Raw genomic sequence first — 19983 nt, 5'->3', positions numbered from 1 at the left:
AATTCTGACTCTATCAGTGAGATGAGATTGGCAACCAGAACAGAACAACTGTATATGATCTATTTCAGTCTGTTAGCAAAAATCTGAAATTTATTCATAATGCTGCCTTTATCCTTTTTAATAATTGTTATGTTCCTTCCAAAGTCTCCAGCATTCCCAACTGATGGACCCAACCAATCACTTAATGTAGGAAAATTCAAATTGTTAATAATTCCTAATAAGAAATTTTTTGGAAGGTCATCTGGGTGGCTCAGTTGGTTGAGTGTCTGATGGTTTGACTGATTTCGTTGGCTCAGGTCTTGACCTCATCGGTTGTGGGATGGTGCCCTATGACTGACTCCTCCCTTCGCAGGACGGAAAGATCCTCTCTCTCTGTCCCTGTTCCCACTCATGGGCACATGCTCACTTTCTCGCTCTAAAAATAAACAAATCTTTAAAAAAAGAACTTTTTGGTAAGCTTAAGAGATGAAATACTTTATAACAACTATGATTTCTATGACCACTATTGTAAAAAAATCAAAGTTAAACTGCAATGGATAGGATACTTTCAATTTTTCTAAAGAGATCACCTGTATTTATTTTTATTTTTTATTATTTTAAAGATTTTATTTATTCATTTGAGACAGAAAGAGAGAGATAAAGATAAAATGAGCAGTGGGGAGAATCAAAGGGAGATGAGAAGCAGACTCCCGCTGAGCAGGGAGCCCAGTGAGGGGTCGATCCCAGGACCTGGAAATCATGACCTGAGCTGAAGGCTGATGCTTAACCATTTGAGCCACCCAAGTGCTCCTAAAGAAGTTGCTTTTAAACCCTTGGAAAAAATCAGGCACAGCAAAAGTGAGTCAAAGCCTTGAAAAATTATGTCTTGTCTTACACTCTGAAACAGAAATCTACATCCATTTTAAATTGCAAGAATTTTAATCTAGTACTTTGGGGATTCAAAAATTTCATTTCCCTGCCTTAAATTCTTTTAAAACAACATGATAAGAACACAAATACTGTACTTAGTATTTCTTGATTTAAACTGAATCCTTGATAAAATGCTGATACTGGTTTAGAATCTGGCTCGGCCTCACACATCCTCATCCATTTGCACGCACATGCATGGACATACACATGTACACATATATAGTTGTTTATAACTGTTTGGCCTTCCAAAGAATTAATCACAAATCTTCCTGTTATGGCAAGATGTCTTCACAGCTGTCCTATCAATTTCCTAGTCTCCCTTGGTGATGCTGGAAAGGATCCTAAGTTGGTATCAACTAAACAGGTGAAGGGCAGTTGGCTATTTTGAGGCACATGAATTATTTTAAAAGTTTAGGTTCTCCCTAGTGAGTTTTTTGGTGATCATTGGTGATAAGAAAACAAGACTTTAATTCTTCCTTTCTATGAAGGATTTATGGAAATTCCTGTACAAGTTTAAAAGATTCTGGAATGCTACATAATCTAATGCTCCAGTTGGCAGATGTCTTGGGCTAGCCTGAGGAGTCAAATAATTTTAATCTCAGGAATAATCAAGCAAACACTCCAGAAACACTGGTTGGGGGGACAGGTCAAAAGGATAGTGTGAACTAAATGTTGAGGGCTTTATTCCTTCTTTTATGAAATTCTAAAAGTAGTCATATTCCCTGTGAAAAGATTTCCACTATTAAGAAAGTATAAAGAGGAAATTAAAAGTGTCACCTTACTCCCAGTCCTGCTCCCCGCGGGAAGCACAATTAATAGCTTCTTGTACAACATTCTGAAAGTTTTGTTGCACATGCAAGGATTTTTACATCTGTCTTTTAATTTTTTTTTTTAAGTAGGTTCCATGCCCAATGTGGAGCTCAATGTCGGGCCTGAACTCACAACCCTGAGATCATGACCTGAGCTGATAAGCGAAATAAGTGAATCAGAGAAAGACAGTTATCGTATGATCTCACTCATATGTGGAATTTAAGAGACATAACAGAGGATCATAAGGGAAGAGAGGAAAAAATAAAACAAGGTGAATCAGAGAGAGAGAGAGAGAGAAAGACAAACCATAAGAGACTCTTAATTGTAGGAAACAAACTGATGGTTGTTGGAGGGGAGGTGAGTGAAAAGATGGGATAATTGAGGGATGGACATTAAAGAGAGCAGGTGATGTAATGAGCACTAGGTATGAATCACTACCTCTATCTCTGAAACTAATAATACATTATATATTAATTGTAATTAAATTAAAAAAAGACCTGAGCTGAGATCAAGATTCAGATGCTTAACTGACTGAGTCCTCCAGCTGCCCCTTTTTGCTTTTGAACATCAGTGCTCCTATGCTATGTGTGCTCTGTAGCTACATCTGTTTTTTCTTTCATTTAACCCGCATTTTAAACTTCTCTTTGAGGGTCCATATAGATACACCCTGTCATTTTTAATAATTGCATTGTATTCTACTGAATAGAAGACCTGTCACCTTTCAAACAGTTTAGAAATTTCATACTTACAACCAGTTTGTCAATGAACTTTCTTTTATCTTTATGTACTCATATAGGTTATTCTGTAGGTTAAATTATTAGAGTTTGAATTGCTTGGCCAAAGGGTATGTCAATATAAAATTCTGGTCGTTAAAGGACTATGAATATAGTTACACAAATTTACATCCCCCGCTAACCATGTATGACAGTATGTTTTTCCCACATCCTCTAGCTGTTAACATTGTTGAGCTTTGAAATCATATTGCCATTGCTAACTCATGGATTTAACTGGAATTCAAAAAATTGCAAGTGAGAAAAAAAATCGCAAAAACTATTATGAGTGAGGTTGACACTTTTACGTTTACCAATCATTGGTGATTATCTTTGAGAGTTGTCCATTTTCCACACATCTACTTCTCATCTTTTCATTTGTAATAGCTTATTGCACATCAAATTCATTTAGATATTTGTGTGCAAATTCTGAAGAATTTTTAACTCTTCGCTGTCTTTCAACTTGGATCACGGAAAATACATTTTGTGTGAATGTTTTTACTATTTGTGAAGTAAACTGATTAAATTTTCTACTGTGCTACATGCATTTCATGCTGTTCTTAGAATGTGTTGCTTAATCCACGGCTATTTTAAAAAGTCAGCTATTTTCTTCCAGTACTTTTACAATTTGTTATTTTTGACTTATCTTAAGCTTGGACATGCTTGAAATTTATTTTGGTGCAATGCTTAAGTAAAGGAGTTGAGTCTCTGATCATCTCCACTCTGTTGAGTATTTATCTATTCTTGATTGAATTCATGCACCTTTGTGTTTTAATGCTTTACTATCTAGTCTTCCTTCTTTATTCTCCCTCACCCCCATTAATTCCTAAATAATGTAAAGGCATGAAAGCCTCTATGCAGGCAGAAGGTGACGTCTGGTTGATAATATATATTTGGCAATTTTGCTTTGCAAATGAAAATGGTTTTATTCTACAAAATCGTTTTTGAAAGACTGCAGCCAGCCACTGCTCTCAACTTTGAGGACAGAGCAATGGATAAGAATGAAAATGTCCATGTTCTTACCGAGCTTACATTATAGAGGGGGCAAGGGTAGATAATCGGCAAATTAACAAATATAGAATATCATATTGTGCCAGGAAGTGGCATGAAGAAAATAAATTATGGTGGTGACACTTAGCAAGAGGGAGGAGGGAGGGATCTTAGATCAGCTATTTGGGGAAGGTTTCTGAGTGACATTTGAGCATCGCTCTAAGTTACTTAAGCTCATATCTGATTTCTTTCTCAACAGCTTGACCTTGACACTTCAGAGTCTAAAACAGAGTTTGTTATCTTTCTCTTAAAATCTGTTCCCCTCTGGCCTTCCTCATTTTGATCAGTGCTATCATTAAATCTCGAAGTCACTCAGACCCTAAAACCTTCAGGTCAGCCTGGCTTCTTTCTTTCCTTACCTAGCCAGCCTGTCAGGAGGTCTCTGGCACCTTCTCTAGGACACCTTTGACATCCGCCTCCTCCATGCTGCGGCCAGTCCTGTGGCACGTGCTTTCAGTTTCTCACAACAAGATGACTGAATCCGCCTCCAAATGGGCCTCTCTGATACAGATGCAATGAAATGTCGGGACACCTGCACCCCGATGTTTCTAGCAGCAATGTCCACAATAGCCAAACTGTGGAAGGATCCTCGGTGTCCATCGAAAGATGAATGGATAAAGAAGGTGTGGTCTATGTATACAATGGAATATTACTCAGCCGTTAGAAATGACAAATACCCACCCTTTGCTTCGACGTGGATGGAACTGGAGGGTATTATGCTGAGTGAAGTAAGTCAATTGGAGAAGGACAAACATTATATGGTCTCATTCATTTGGGGAATATAAATAATAGTGAAAGGGAATAGAAGGGAAGGGAGAAGAAATGGGTAGAAAATATCAGAAAGGGAGACAGAATATGAAGACTCCTAACTCTGGGAAACGAACTAGGGGTGGGGGAAGGGAGGAGGGCGGGGGGTGGGGGTGAATGGGTGATGGGCACTGAGGGGGGCACCTGACGGGATGAGCACTGGGTGTTATTCTGTATGTTGGCAAATTGAACACCAATAAAAAATAAATTTATTATTAAAAAAAAAAAAACGGGCCTCTCTGCCCTCCACCTTTCAACCCCTGCTCACCCTGCTGTAATATTAACCACCCACAGCTTTCTGATAAAAACTTTTGAACTGCCAGTGGAAAACATTTTTGCCTACAGAATGAAACAACAGATTTCTTCCTCTTGGATTCAAGATCCTGCGAAATCTGCACAATTTTCAACTCCTCTATCCAAATTGACACCTACCCTCTGCCAGGTACGATTCTAAACACATATAATATATGTTAACACATATATTAACTCACTTAGGCCTCACGACAATGCTCTGACGCAGATACTACTATGCTTCTTATTTTACAGATGGAGCTGTCAAGGCCCAGAGAAGTTAATTGACTTGTCTAAAGCTGTGGAACCAGCACATAGACAGCCAGGATTTTAATGGAGCCAGTCGAGCTCTACTGCCTGGCCTCTGACCAGAGTGGTATATGCTATCTTCTACAATTTCAGAATCTGTTCCTGCTTGTGTGTGATTGATGCTACTCCTCTAGGCAAGGATACTCTCTTCCTAGCTCTATTTCTGCTTGTCCAAGTCCTCAAGGCCCAGCTGGGGTAGCCTGCCATTCCCACCTCTTGCCAGCCTCATCCTTAGTGGGTGACCCCATCTGTGAATTCTCAAAACAATCCTGTGATGTCACCTACTACCACATAGTGGCACATGTGATATTGTCTACGTGTTCTGTTCTTGCAACTAGACTTCTAACTATAATAAGGCAGATGTGGTGGCTTATTTCTCTGGGCCCTTAAGAAAGACTTAGCTCATACAGTAGGTACTTAGGGTTGAATATTGTAGGGATTGGTCATAGAGCACTTTGTGGAATCCTGTATCCAGATATTATTGGCTTTAGTATGTTTAAATTTAAGACACGCCATATAAAAACTTGTGAATAAGGACAGAGAAATTCACTCAGCAAATGCTTACTGAGCATCTGCTGTGCACCAGGCTTTGTTCTAGTCCCTGGGATGCATCAATGAACAAATGAGACTCAGTCAGATGAGGCCAGGTGATGTGATAACAAATGATCACCAAGTCATAGTAGCTTAAGATGAAAGGTTTCTTTTCTTTCTTTTCTTTTCTTTCTTTCTTTCTTTCTTTAAAACTTTTTAATTGGGTGTGTGTGTGTGTATATATATATATATATAAAATTTACCATTTAGTCATTTTATATTTAATTGTGCAGTCCAGTAGCACTAAGTACATACACGTTGTGTAACCATCACTATTCATCTCTAGAACTTTTTCATCATTCCACACTGAAACTGTATCCATTAAAAAGTAGCTCTCTATTCCCCCCTCTCATGTTTGCAAATCTTTTTAAAATTTAAATTAAATTAATTAACATATAATTGGTATCAGAGGTAGAGGTCAGCACTGGGTATTATAAGGTAGATGAATCACTGACCTCTACCTTTAAAAAGTTTATTTCTTCATTATGTTTTCTTGGTGGCCAGGGAGATTTTGCTCAACTCACTCACTCAGGGACCCAGCCCAATGGAGCAACCTCCATTTTGAAAGATGTCAGGAGGAGGGAATGTGGTAGAGAGTATGCTGCCCGTGAAAGGCTCCAACCAGACATGGCACACATCCTTTCTGCTCTTCTGTTGGCCAAAAAAAGCCACACAGCCTTTTCTGTATCCAAGTAGTCAGGAAAATAGCCTCCTACAGTGGACTTGGAAAGAGAGCCAGATGTCAGTGGATGGCTGTCACGGTGACACACAAAGATTTCTGCCTTTTGGAACTTACTCTACACTCTAGAGGGGGATGCAGACAATGAGTTATAGACACAATAGGTAAGTAAACCATAGAATATGTTAGAAGATGATAAGTGCAGGCTCCTGGGTGGCCCCAGGTTAAGTAGCTGCCTTAGGCTCAGATCATGATCCCGGGGTCCTGGGATTGAGCTCCTTAGTGAGCTCTCAGCAGGGAGCCTGCTTCTCTCTGCCCCTCCTCCAGCTCGTGCTCTCTCTCATTGGCTTGCTCTCTCACTCTCTCAAATAAATAAATAAAAAACCTTTTAAAAGAAAGAAGATGATAAGCGATATGGAGTAAGAACAGGTAGAGGGGGCAAAGGAGCTGTAGTAGAGATGGCGGCAAACTGCATGCAGTGCATACTCGGGTGTCCATCAGGGCAGTACCATTGAACAAGGACTTGATAGAGGGGAAGCAGTTAGTTAGGGCTATCCAGAAAAGAGGGTTCCGGATGGAGGGAGTAGCAGGGAGCCCACAATGACAACGTCTCTGTATCTGAAGAACAGCAATGAAGCTGGTATGGCTGGGGCAGATGGGGATGGGCAGGCGCCTAAATGCTGAGGCCAGGGCACATGGGGCCTTGGGAGCCACTGTAGAGATCCTGGCTTTTATGCTGAATGACACAGGGAGCCATGGCAGGGTTTTGAGCAGGAAAGTAACATACTGCATTTAACTTCAAGAAGGATCTGCATTAAGAAGGAACACTTGGAGGGTGAGCGGCTGGTGCAGTAATCTAGGTGAGAGCTGAAGGCAGTTCACAAGGGCCGATGGCACTTCTCCTTGCCGATCTCTGATCACAGATTCCCTTTTGGGTGTGTGCACGTTTTAAAATGCGGTTTTAGTTTCAAATGCTGCACAGCACTGAGATGAAACACGGTTTCTTCCCACGGCCCCCACGATGGCCTCTGCCTTCCCCTAGCCTCCACCTCTGACACCTGGTTCACTAACTTCCACCATGCTGGCCCCCTTTCCATCACTTGATGACCTTCGAGTTCTTTCCAGCCTCGCTGACATGCCCTTCACCCAGGGCACCCTTCTCCTGTTCAGTTCAAATGTCTCATGGGAGGGAGGATTTCCCTGACCAGGTAGCTTAAGGGAGGACTTGATTGTCCTCGGTCCCATCCCTCTGTGCACTTCTTTCAGGGTTCCCTCTACAGTCTGCAGTCCCAACAATCCATTTTATCACAATTTAACTCCTGGTTAATTGCTTCTCACTACTTGAATGTAAGTTTCAGTGACCAAACAGCTGGGACTGGGTCTGTCTTGTTCTTTTTTGTTTAATTTTTAAATATTTATTTATTTATTCACAGAGAAAGAGGGGGATGGGGGCGAGAGAGAGAGAGAGAGAGAGAACAAGCAGGGGAGCAGCAGAGGGAGAGGGAGAAGTAGGCTTCCCACCAAGCAGGGAGCCTGATGTGGGGCTCGACCCCAAGATCACAACCCAAGCCGAAGACAGATGATTTACCGACTGAGCCACCCAGATGCCCCTGGTCTGTCTTGTTGTAAGTGGAATTCCCAGCATCTTCAATAGCACCTGGCAGCATGAGGCACCTGAGTAGGGTGTGCATGAAGAAATGAATGAATGAAGAGTCCCAAATGGTAAGCTGGAATCAGTGAGGCAAAGACATAGGTGAGTGGATAAAAGGTCCTAGGGGAATTTAAAGAGATTTTCAAGTATCTTAAAAAATTCTAGGAGGTGATGCTTTAGATGGTGAAGTGTTTTTTCAAACTCCAGACCGGATGCCATCACTCTGAGCATGCTGGGCGCTTACCATAGTCTGTTTTTATGATCTGCTTTTGTATCTGTTTCCTCTACCAGGGGCTACATATTATTCTTCCTTTTATCCTGGTGCCTAAGTGCTTGACAAATACTTTTTGTACCAAACTGTACTGACTACTCATGTCTTCTTACTCTGTCATGCTGAGCCCTCTAATTAGATCCTTATTAAAAATAAAATCTTATCATGAATCTTGTAGGGCCTTTGTGGAAAGAAACTTTGCATGCATGCCATGATCTTTCAGACACATTGAGATGGTTCTAATCAAGCCACCATCTGGGCCACATGTTTTATTAGCTCAATTATGTTGTGTTCCATCAATTTGTGTCAATATTACAAAATGTGAAGTATAAGATTTGAGCTATGATCTATGACATAGATCTCCCTGCGATGTCTATTTCCCTCTTGAAGTTTTAAAGCCCAATACATTTTGAAATGAAAGAAATCTGGGACTAATTAAATGAAAATCAGGGCTAGAGATAGATGGTGGACACTGGTAGGCATTCGAGCAGGCACAGTAAAGTTCTCTAACCAGGTGGAGATGTAACTGAGACACAGAGGTCAATGTTGCATTTCTGACTTTCTCCAGTGTCTATGTGGGACACTGATGGGCTACTTAAAAGAGAGCAAACATTTAGATAAGAGAGGCCTGAGGAATGTAGGGGGAAAAGAAAGGTAGGAGGACACCAAATGTGAAATATGTTTTCTGAATCTTAAAACTCCCTTGAGTTGGGTTTCCTCTGAAAACCTAGATGTGATTTTAGTCTTAGCTTAAAAAATGAGTTTCCTTGTATCTGTGATGCTTGGCAGCTTTCAAACACTTCTACAATCCACACTGTCATCTGATCCTCCCAACAACTCATCAGTAGGCAGAGTGGGTATGATTATTTACATTTTATGAAAGAAGAAAGAAAGGCCCTGAGCTTAGGGCAACTTGCTCCAGGCCATAGGGCTGTTAAGCAGCAGAGATGCCAACAAGAATCGTTTGATAAGATACCAACTATGTCCTGTCAATTCTGCCACACAAATCTACCATTTTATAGGTGCAAGTGAGGACTGGCTCCCAGGAGAAGCTAGCAAGGGGTGGGGAAGCAGGGTGCAGAAGAATGAGCCAAACAACGGTGGTTTCAGAAGTGCCAGACTCAGCTTGATTTTTGAGGGTGGGATGCTGTAGGGCATAAATTACATCTCAGGATTTATTCCACCTCCAGGAAAAGCAGCCCTTGTTGGCCAGTCAACAAGGGCTGCCCCCCACCACCTAGGAAGAGCACCCCCTGTACTCTGAGGCAATCTTCTAAAGGGTGTCAAGCATACTTGAAGGGACTCCAATTGTATGCCCCAAATCTACACTAATCAGGAGGATTACATGAGCTACTGCACATGGGATAAGTGAAAGCAACTTGGAATTTTTCAAATACTATTTGAATATAAGAAATTATTTTATTCTGATGCATTCTTAGGGCAGACTGACTCATCTGAGCACCTTCTTTGAAATCAGAACCAGACAGAGCTGCAGGAATCTGACTCTCTTCCTAGGGAATCTGGTTCAGAGACATTCATTTAGAGAAAGGGGGCATGTTCAAAGATGGTTGTTATTCTGGGGCACCTGGGTGGCTCAGTGGTTGAGCATCTTCCTTTGGTTCTCCTGGGATCCTGGGATTGAGTCCCACATCAGGCTCCCTGCTTCGCCCTCTGTCTATGTCTGCCTCTCTGTGTCTCTCATGAATAAATAAATAAAAATCTTTAAAAAAAAAAGAATCGTTTCATTAAATGTATGGGAATTAATTCTATCAACTCATTCTGTTCAGACAAAAAGTGAAGCACAGAGGACAAGTGATGGTGACTCAAATCATGTAAGTGGTAAACGGCAGGCCTTGGATGGGAATCAGATCTCCTGATGACTTCTCTGGAGTCCTTTCCAGGAACCTCCATACCAACAGTAGGAAGGAACTTTGCTCTTTAGCTGGTAGGGATGAGATGAGGATCAGGAGGGCAGGGGCCAGGTGAGGGTTCTTGGATAGTCAGCAGTCCTAGAGCTTGCCCAGACCCAGAGAGAAGATTAAGTCTTTTGCATATTTTTGAAGGCCTTCTCTATCATGTGCAGACTCTTATAGGACAAGAAGAAAAGTACCCTAGCAAGTGCTTACGCATAGCTGCCTGAGTTTACAGGCTGTATCCACCCCTCCCCAGCCACCTCAACTTAAGAGGAATGGTCTTATTTGAAGGGAAGAGTGAGAGGGAAACAAGGGATGGGGAGCCTCAGGTGCCACAGAGTATGTTCTCCAGGCCCTTATCATGTCTACAGGGCTGGAATGGGCTGGAAGAAACCTGTGTAAAGTCGCAGAATTGTCTTATGAGAAGTCCGACACACACACTCCATTCTATTTTCTTAAGTTTCTAAGGAAGGTGCACATCTCTAAAGAAAATACGTTACTTATAATACATAAAACCATTTAATTTGTACTGGTGTTAAAAAAAGAAGTTTAAATGAAACCCATATGGAAGCTGTCTAAATGCTTGGGTTAGAAAGAAGATTGGGTCAAATACAATAGCGAGTCCTAAAGCAATAGCCTGCTACAGGGAGTCCAAATCTATCCACATTTAGTCTAAATGTAGAGTGACCTTTCACTACCAAGCCTTGAGCTTAAAGTCGGCTACAGTTATTGGAAATCATTTCCAAAGGTCATTTGTAAAAAAAAAAAAGTATATGGATTTAAAGATGCCTTCCATACATGTAGAAAGCCAAATCTGCAATGCTAGTGAAAAATAATATGGGGAAATAAAAAAAAATAATATGGGGAAATCACTGTTGCAGTGATGAGTTTTGAAAACAACCTAAAAAGGTCAAGGTCACACAGATAGTAATTTCGTTTTCTTTACTTATACATCAGTAGACTTGTTCCTGTGTGTGTTGCTGAGCTATTTACCACCACCCACATGGATCGCAGAAAAAGAATATGCGATATTATCTAGGAGGGAGTTACTAAGAACCATTTGCTTTCACTAGATCAGGGCTAATATTACACTGAAACCATGCAGAGAACATTCCAGTGAGCCAAAAGCTTGACTCTAATTCCAAGTGGTGACATTTATATGCAGGATGTCCAACATGTCATTAGAAATTTTTCAAAGGGCATATATAGCTGAAGTCGCTAGGGCATGATTACATGTGCCACCTTAATAAGTTTTAAAAAAATTTCAGTAGCTCAGCGTGAGTGCTGAAATGCTTTCCCAGTTCATCAGTGAATGCTAAATGAGCCCCCTTTTTAGATGCAGGCAGGAGAGCAGGTGTGTGCATATGTAAGAAATAGATATGCTCTGATGATTCTCAAGGACAGTCTTTTCTCCTATCCTTCCCCCACCCTGCCCTCAGTATAAAATGATGTTTAATGTGGAATATCAATTTGTTTTTCTTGGAGTAAAACACAAATTAATAACAAACTATTCTGCTTTATTTAACTGGGAATCTCTTTGTCTCAATGTTTTACTTTTCATTCTTTCTAACTGACCCCTCCTTCTTTCTTCTGTTTCTCATATTGATGTTTTTATAGAGAAACATATATATTTTATAATATACAATATATACATATATAATATTAAAAACATATAAACATCATATATAATATATCCATAATATATGTACAGATATTAACATAAACATTATATATATATATATATATATAAACACATATAGAATACAACTTTGCTTTTTTGAACTTCAGCATAGACTCCTAAAGAAAAACTATCTGGATGACCTATTTAGGTACTGCATGTTTATTAAGCATTAAGTCAGAGTATTAATAATTCTTTTGTTCTTTGCCCCAACTACAACAAAAAATGTAGAACATCTATCGTGTGCTAGAACTCTTCTAGACACTGGAGCCTGCATAGATTAAAAATAAGCCACCTCATCTGCCCTCATGATGTTGGTTTGCTTTTGCTAGTTGAAGAGGAGTTACCTACTGTTTGGTGTTTGTGAAACAGAAGAACAAACACTATATTCAGTAAGAAATCTGGATTCCAGGGTTGCTTTCAACACTTACCAGCCTTGTAACTGGAGGCAAGAAACTTCATCTAAGTCTTTCTTCAACTGTAAAAGGAGAAAAAGAATATCTGTCCTACCTACCTCACAGGGCAGTAGAGAAAAAAAATTAAAACTTTATGAAAATGCTTCCTAAATTCCACACTTTTCTGTAAACTTAAGGCACTGATGCACTTGGTCAATGGCAGATCCAGTGGCTAGCTCAGTGCTAAAGAGAATGGGCTCCCCACACAGGGATGAATCCAAGAGTCATGTCTTTGATAGACAGTAAGAATTTAAGAACCTAGCAAGGTGACTTATGTGACATATCTTGTATCTGTGTGTGTGTGTGTGTGTGTGTGTGTGTGTGTTTTAGGAATGAGATGAAGTGTCAGGGAACAGAACGCTGTCCTGTGCTATTGCGTCCTGGAATTATGCCCATCCTGTTTTGTTGTGTTTTACCATGAATAGTTCCTTATAAGATGTGAATACTTTGTGCCTTTTACCCTCCTGCTGCCAACCTCTTGCATCTTTTTCTTTCATTATAAAAGCAATATGTTCATAACAGAATATTTGAAAAAAGGCCAAAAGTAGAAAACTATCACCTGTAGTACCACTGTCCTCAGACAACCACTATTAATCCTTTATATTTTGCTCTCTCTCTCTCTGTATATGGTTGGTTGGTTTTGTATAGTTGTGGTCAAACTGCACATGCAATGTTGAGTCTGCTTGTATCTCCAAATAACATTATAAAATAAAAAAATCTATGTTTCCATCCTCTTTCTCCTCTCTTGTCATTTAAAACTGAAGTCCTGCATCATCTCCTTTTGGTAGCTTAACAAGTCCTGCTAATTTGATCACATGAGCCTCAGGTGCATTCTAATTCTAATAATAGGTCACCACCAGAGTCCATCTCTCTTCTTCCTGTGAATTAATGGAATCCTCTGTATTCCCAATTTCACCATGAGCTCCTTCACGTAGGAAGCATGTCTATTTGATTTCATGTACACAGAGCCTAGATCAGTGCCTGACATAGACTGCACAATAAGTATTTGTAAAATAAACCACCGAATGTTATGATAAATTCTTTCATGAGTTTCTACTCTACAGTCCTTTGAGTAGATGAACCATAATTTCCTCAAAAATCTCTCTATTGCTGGTTTCAATATTCTTACTACAAATAACTATGCAATTAACACTCTTCAATATAATCTTTTACTGTATTTCAGGTTTTTTAAAATTAAAGATTCAGAGAAAGAAAATTCTAGGTCTAAACATTTTTTTTTAAGATTTTATTTATTTATTAATGAGACACACACACACACACACACACAGAGAGAGAGAGGCAGAGACACAGGTAGAGGGAGAAGCAGGCTCCATGCAGGGAGCCCGATGTGGGACTCGATCCTGGGTCTCCAGGATCAGGCCCTGGGCTGAAGGCAGCGCTAAACCACTGAGCCACCTGCGCTGCCCTAAACACTTTTTTTTTAAATAGTGCTTGATATATATTGACCTATTTCTTTTAAAGAAAGTGCATTTACTTTCATCATTCCCAGGCTATATCCTAGCATTGGTCAAGACTCCATTAAGACAGCATGGATGTTTCTTTTTCCAGGAAACCTTCTCTTCCCCATGACCTCTGGCCTGTCAAGCTTGGGGACACCTCTTCTGTACTTCCATATAACCCTCCATCATAGATTTATGATGTTTTACTGCATACTCTTTCTTCCAGAGAAAACTATTAACTCTTTTAAGGCAAAAGGCAAATCTCACTAATTTTTATAATCTTCAGTGCCTAAAAGTGTAACAAATTTTCAATACATTCTTGTTGACTGCAAGTAGCTGGTGTTTATTCCAACTATATAGTGAAATTGATCCATAAATAGAGGTAATAATGGCAATGATTATTATGTACCAAACATAGACACAGAGAATTAGTGGAATTCTTTGCTCTGGAAATCTTGAAAGAATTAATGTTCAAAGATTACTATGATGTTCAGTTATTCAATGATTCACAAATTGGAATCAGGAAGTTTCAGAACAATGAATTTCCACTTTCCATCAACTTGCCTTTACTCCATTTTAGACATCAGGGTTCCTTTCTCTACAAAGTCTTAGGGTTTACTACTTCAGCATACAGATTCAATTACTGGTAGTGCTGCCTCAGGCAAGCAGCCCTATCAGCTCCCAATCTGTTAAAAAAGAAAGTCTAGACTTTTCCTGGGAAAAAAAAAAAAGATTTTATAATTTATAACAGTTAATAATGAATATTTTACCAAGGGCAGAAAATGAGCAAAGTGATGTGAAAGAGGCCATGGAATTATTTCATAGCAACCCATTGGCTAAAACAGAAGCTGAATATTCTATGCTTAAACCGAGTGCAGAAAGCAGATGTAAAAATGAAGTGATCTTAAAGAATACAGATACGACCTTTCACTTCTTTAGTCTTTCTTCAAAATGCTGATCAACAGTCAGCTATAGAACAATGATCCTTAAACATGTAAGGAGTACTCTGTGAAGTTGATAGGAGATGGATTAAGGCCATAGAGGATTCTTTTTCCCTTCATTTTTGCACGTATCTTCATAGCAGAATTGGGATATTGCATTTTCTTCTCCTAGTTTCCCAAATTAAGAAGTGGGCTGAGAAATTGGAATTAGTTGCAGACTGAATTTTACATGTTAAATAAAGGCTTTTGGTTTTGAAAAAAAAAAAAGCATAACATAAAATATCGGTAAGAAGTAGTTTAAATGTTCCTTTTTATAGGGCCCAAAACATAAATACACATAACCAGGCAACTTAATGCCAATTTATGAACACAGTCTTGCTCATGACCCACACAGATATATTGCATATTCTTCATGGTAAGGTAGCCATCTTCATTCCATTCACAAAAAGTAGCCACTCATGTCTGGCATCAATCAGCTTGTGAATTCCTGACATACTTAGCGCAGCAAGTATTTGCTAAGTGGCATGTTTAGAGCAGAGAGGCATCAATCATTCAAGTGTTCCTAATTTCCATTGTAATGAGCACTTGAGAATGAACAGTGAGTTCATTGTTCAGGAGTACATGTGCAATCCTGCTGTTGATCACCAATAAACATGAACTCATTTTCAAACTCTCAGCGCTTGCCTCTGGCACACGGACTTTGGAGGTATGATTTCTGTGGGTAATTATCCCACTTCGTATGTGTTCAGTGCTTTGTTGTTAACAAAGGCTTCCATTACATAACCTCACAGATCCAGTAGAAGCAGATGCCTGACAATGTAATTATTACCATTAAATTCAAAGCTAACTCTAATAATTTCTGACAAGCCCCCTATCTTTGTCAGCAAATTCAGTGGGTTGAGTCAACGTAGGGAATTTCTGCTGAACATAGTCCCTTTCTACCTCCTCCCTGTTAGGGCCCTAGTTCAAGTCCTCACCAGCTTTCTTTCCCTCAGCTTCAACATCTCTTTGAACTGATCGTCCATGCTCCAGTCTCCATCCTCCCCTTCCTGCCTCCCAATCAATCCTCCACACAATAGTCAGAGTGACCTTTAGAAAAGCAAATCTATCACATTATTTTCCTTCCTTTACATCATTCGATGGCTTACAGCCACCTTCAAGAGAAAGTACAAACACCCATATGGAGTAAACAAGACCCACCAGCATTTCATGGTCTGGCCTCCACCCAGAGGCCCGGTTCAGAGCCTCCAAACACCGAAGAGATTCTGGTTCCTCACTTCCTCGTCCTTTTACTCATAGGTAAATAAGAAAAAGAGAGGAAGAAACCATAAAACACAAAACACATATCCATGCTGTAGTTAAACTAATTTCTTAACATTTTGATCACAAAATTCTGGATACATTTATCAAAGGCAAACTGCTCTCACTTTTTTTTTCCTTCCACTTCACTGGTGCTCCTAAAAAATTGCATATTTAGCCAAATGGACGATCTAGAGTTGTACTTGTCTCTCCAGCGAAGAACAGTCAAGCCCACAGAACAGTAGCAACAAACTGTGTGTGCCATTAAGTGATTCATTCATTCATTCACTTATGAATTCATTGCGCACTAGGTAATGAACTAGTCTCTATTAAGGACTGGGGACACACAGTGAATGAGATGTTGTCATAGGCTTTAAGAGCTCGCAATTTAGAAGAGGGAGTGGAAAACGGGTGGCAGAGTCCTTGGAGATTTTCTAATCTTTTCTTGAATGCCTCTTGTGACATGTATCTCAGTGCTCCTTACTTCCTTAAAGTCTCTATTCACTGTATTCTGTTCCATGATTCCTTTTCCACAGAGGAGTCCTTCAAATTAAATATTTATTCATTTGCCAAAAACATATGTACTTCCTTTTCAATATGAAAGTCCTTTAAGAATAAAATTGAATACAACTCATTTTACTCAAAAAAATTATATTGAACATCTACCATATCTCTTTCTCTAGGAATTCAAAGGCCCTTGCCTTAAGCTCCTCATAGTCTAGTGGCAGATATAGATAAGCAGACAATGACAAATCAGTGTAGCAAGAAGAGTGACTGAGGGACTGAATCCAGATGTGTGTGTGGGCATGCACGCACATACATGTATGTAAGGACAGGAAGGGGCTGATCCCTGAGAAGGTATTAGCCGGGCTAAGGATCATGATGGGAATCCTTATCTCAATAAGCACTCATCTGGAGGTAGGTAGGACTATGCACGGTAGGTTAAAGGAAGCCCTGTAGGAGGGGTGGACAAAATGTAGGCCTCAGACCAGTGTATTTCAAATTTCGCAGACCCGAAGAAGCTGTTAAAACACAATTTTCCAGTTTCCACCTTCAGAATTTTTGATTGAATGGGTCTGGGTGGGGCCCAATAATTTGTATTTCTAACTAGTTCCCAGGTGATACTGATGATGCTGGACTGGGAAGCCACACTTTGGAAACCACTGCCAGAGGCAGGTGAAGGAACAGATCACAAAAATTTTGTATATAAAAATCATATGTGCCCTCTGAGTATAAATCACAAGACTGTATTTATTCTGAAGTGGATGCTTTTTGCAATTCAGTAACTTTTTTCCTGAGTCCTGCCATATGCAAGGCACTATTCCAGGTCCTCTTCTTTTCTGGGGTCAAGCCTTCTTCACCTTCACATTCCCAGTGGTTTCCGACCCTTTCACTCTCTTGGTTTTCACTAACAAAATGTAAATTATCTCTTTTGATAACACTGGGATTTAGGATTACCTTAAGAAAGGCTTTGAAGTCAAAAGACCTAAACTCAAAGCCCAGATTCCCAATCTCTACTAACCATGAACACTGGGAAATTAATTTAACTCATGTAATTGTAATTTTTCTCATTTATAAAGTGAGGAAACACCTATCTTATAGGGATTTTGTGAAGAAGGGATGAAGTATCAACTAATGCAATGCCTACAGCATAATCAATGCTCAAAAACTGCTAGCCCAGAAAGGATAGTCTTTTCAATTAATTATGCCCCAGAAACTGGTTACTCCTGTTTTGACCCCTACTTCATACCACAAACAAAAATTAATTCCAGGTGGATTACAGAACTAAATGAGAAGGATAAACAATAAAGCTTTTCAAAAACATTGGGTAATATCTTTATGAACTTGGAGCAAATTACGCTTTCCTAAATAGGACACAAAGGAGCTAACCATACAAAATTTTGATAAACTTGGTTATATTAAAATTAAGAAATTCTGATTGTCCAAAGAAACTATTAATATAGTAAAAAGAGAATTGATTAATAAGGATAGGATCCTGGCAATGTGTGTACCTGACAAAAGAATATATAAAAAACGCCTACAAATCAATAAGATAGTCAACTGCTCAGAAAAATGGGAAAGAACCTGCAAAGCCACTTCATAAAAGAGAATTCTTGAATAACCGAAACGTGACAAAGCTACTCAAATTCAGGAGTCACCAGGGAAAAGAAAATTCTATGCCATACATACTCACATGTATGGCTAAAAAAAAAAAAAAAAAAAAAGAAAGACAGAGAGAGAGAGAGAGAGAGCAGACAATGCCATGTACTTGTGAGGAATTAGAAAAAAGGTCTCACACATGAATGAAGGAGTGTAATTTGCATAATGACTTTGGAAGCTGGCGATCAGATTCCACTAAAGCTGAGCAGGTGCCTGTCCCATGAAATGGAAACATCATAGAAACTAAAGAGAATTTAAGTTTTAAATTTTCTTGGAAAGAGTCAGAACTTTTAAGTCTAGAAATGAAGGCGGATATTGAATGGTGTTGTTATTTGCTCGTGGGACAATGGCTGTCCTACAAAATATAACAGAAGAATCTAAGAAATGTTCTTCATATATGAATTTCTGTGCTATTACCATGGTGCCAAGATTCCTATCAAGCCACAAGTATTGCTACCAAAGCACTATAGAGGCAGTTCAATACTATCTTACTAAAGATGAGGCAAAGACAAATGAGGAAACAATATGATAAATGAGTAAGAGAAGAAAAGCTTAAGGAAGACAGAAAGATAAAGAGCAACTTAAATTATTGGTGTTTTTTGGAGAATTCCAAACAATCCTAAAAGTAGAAAGGTTAAGACTATGTCCACAGGAAACTAAAACAAAGCAATATATAACATGTATTTTGCTCTCTATGAGGTCACTGGGAAATAGTGACAATTGAAAATGTATAAAGATATCTGGTTAAAAATAACAGGTTGTAGGAGTTTGTGAGGGCTGACACAACAGAATACCATAGACTGGGTGGCTTGAACAGCTGTTTCCTCACATTTCTGGAAGTTGTAAGTCTGAGATCAGGGTGCTGGAGGGTTGATTTCAGGTTGGAGGCCTCTCTTCTTGGCTTATGAATGGCCATATTGTCCTTGTTTCCTCAAATGGCCTTTCTTTCTTTAAATTTTTATTTATTTATTCATGAGAGACACACAGAGAGAGGCAGAGACATAGGTAGAGGGAGAAGCAGACTCCCTGTGGGAAGCCTGATGTGGGACTCGATCCCAGGACCCTGGAATCACGCCCTGAGCTGAAAGCAGATACTCAACCACTGAGCCACCCAGGTATCCCTCAATTTCCTCTTATTATAAGGGCACTAGTTAGCCTGGATTCAAGCTCATCCTAATGACCTCATTTTAACTCAGTCAGCTCTATAAGGACCCTATCCCCAAATATAGTCACATGCTCAAGCGCTGGATGTCAGGACTTCCACATATAAATCTCGGGGGAGGGGACACAATTCGGTCCATAACAGTAGTCTTCAGAAAAAATTTACATATTAATGCATATATTTAAAAATAATGCTAAAAAGTGTCTTTTTTTTCTTACACTTCTCAGAGTACTAAAGTATCATCCTTTATAAAAGCTGTGATCAGACAAATGCTTATTGTGTGTGTGCTGGGGAGGCTGAAAGAGATTTTTCTCAGAGATTTTCCCAATACCTCTTCTCAGTTTCCTTTTCTCAATTCCTTCTCTCTTTTGGTTTCTGACAAACAGCTATACTAGGCAGCTGATAAAAGGTCTTTCAATGATTCCCACCTTCTGGTATTCACGTCCTGTGTAATCCTTTCCCCTTAAATGTGGACTGAATTTATTTATTTATTTATTTTTTTTTTTAAATTTTTATTTATTTATGATAGTCACACAGAGAGAGAGAGAGAGAGAGGCAGAGACACAGGCAGAGGGAGAAGCAGGCTCCATACACTGGGAGCCCGACGTGGGATTCGATCCCGGATCTCCAGGATCACGCCCTGGGCCAAAGGCAGGCGCTAAACTGCTGCACCACCCAGGGATCCCGTGGACTGAATTTATTGATTCCCTTCTTACAAACAGCATATGACAGAAGTATTGGAATATCACTTTTAATTTTAAGTTATAAAAGGGCTGT

General features: G+C 39.5%; 1 protein-coding gene and 1 long non-coding RNA gene across 4 annotated transcripts in view; one reads left to right on the top strand and one right to left on the bottom strand.

Annotated features, from left to right (window-relative positions):
- CHST9 (carbohydrate sulfotransferase 9) overlaps positions 1–19983 on the bottom strand; it is a 234385-nt gene that overhangs the window by 43872 nt on the left and 170530 nt on the right. The window contains exon 3 of one of the 3 annotated variants that reach the window (XM_038543615.1): positions 12161–12207. The exons of the other annotated variants lie outside the window; for them this stretch is intronic. Coding sequence (XP_038399543.1) covers positions 12161–12191 — 31 coding nt within the window. The 5' untranslated portion in view covers positions 12192–12207. The remainder of the gene's footprint in view (positions 1–12160; positions 12208–19983) is intronic. 3 annotated transcript variants of the gene reach the window in all.
- Positions 4210–11633, top strand: LOC102155178. Its single transcript, XR_005362540.1, has 3 exons — positions 4210–4267; positions 4641–4788; positions 4893–11633. It is a non-coding gene; the product is annotated as an uncharacterized LOC102155178 (long non-coding RNA).

The sequence above is a fragment of the Canis lupus genome, chromosome 7 (assembly GCF_011100685.1).
Source record: "Canis lupus familiaris isolate Mischka breed German Shepherd chromosome 7, alternate assembly UU_Cfam_GSD_1.0, whole genome shotgun sequence".
NCBI classification, from domain to species: domain Eukaryota; kingdom Metazoa; phylum Chordata; class Mammalia; order Carnivora; family Canidae; genus Canis; species Canis lupus.
This window is presented reverse-complemented; position numbering and strand designations above follow the sequence as displayed.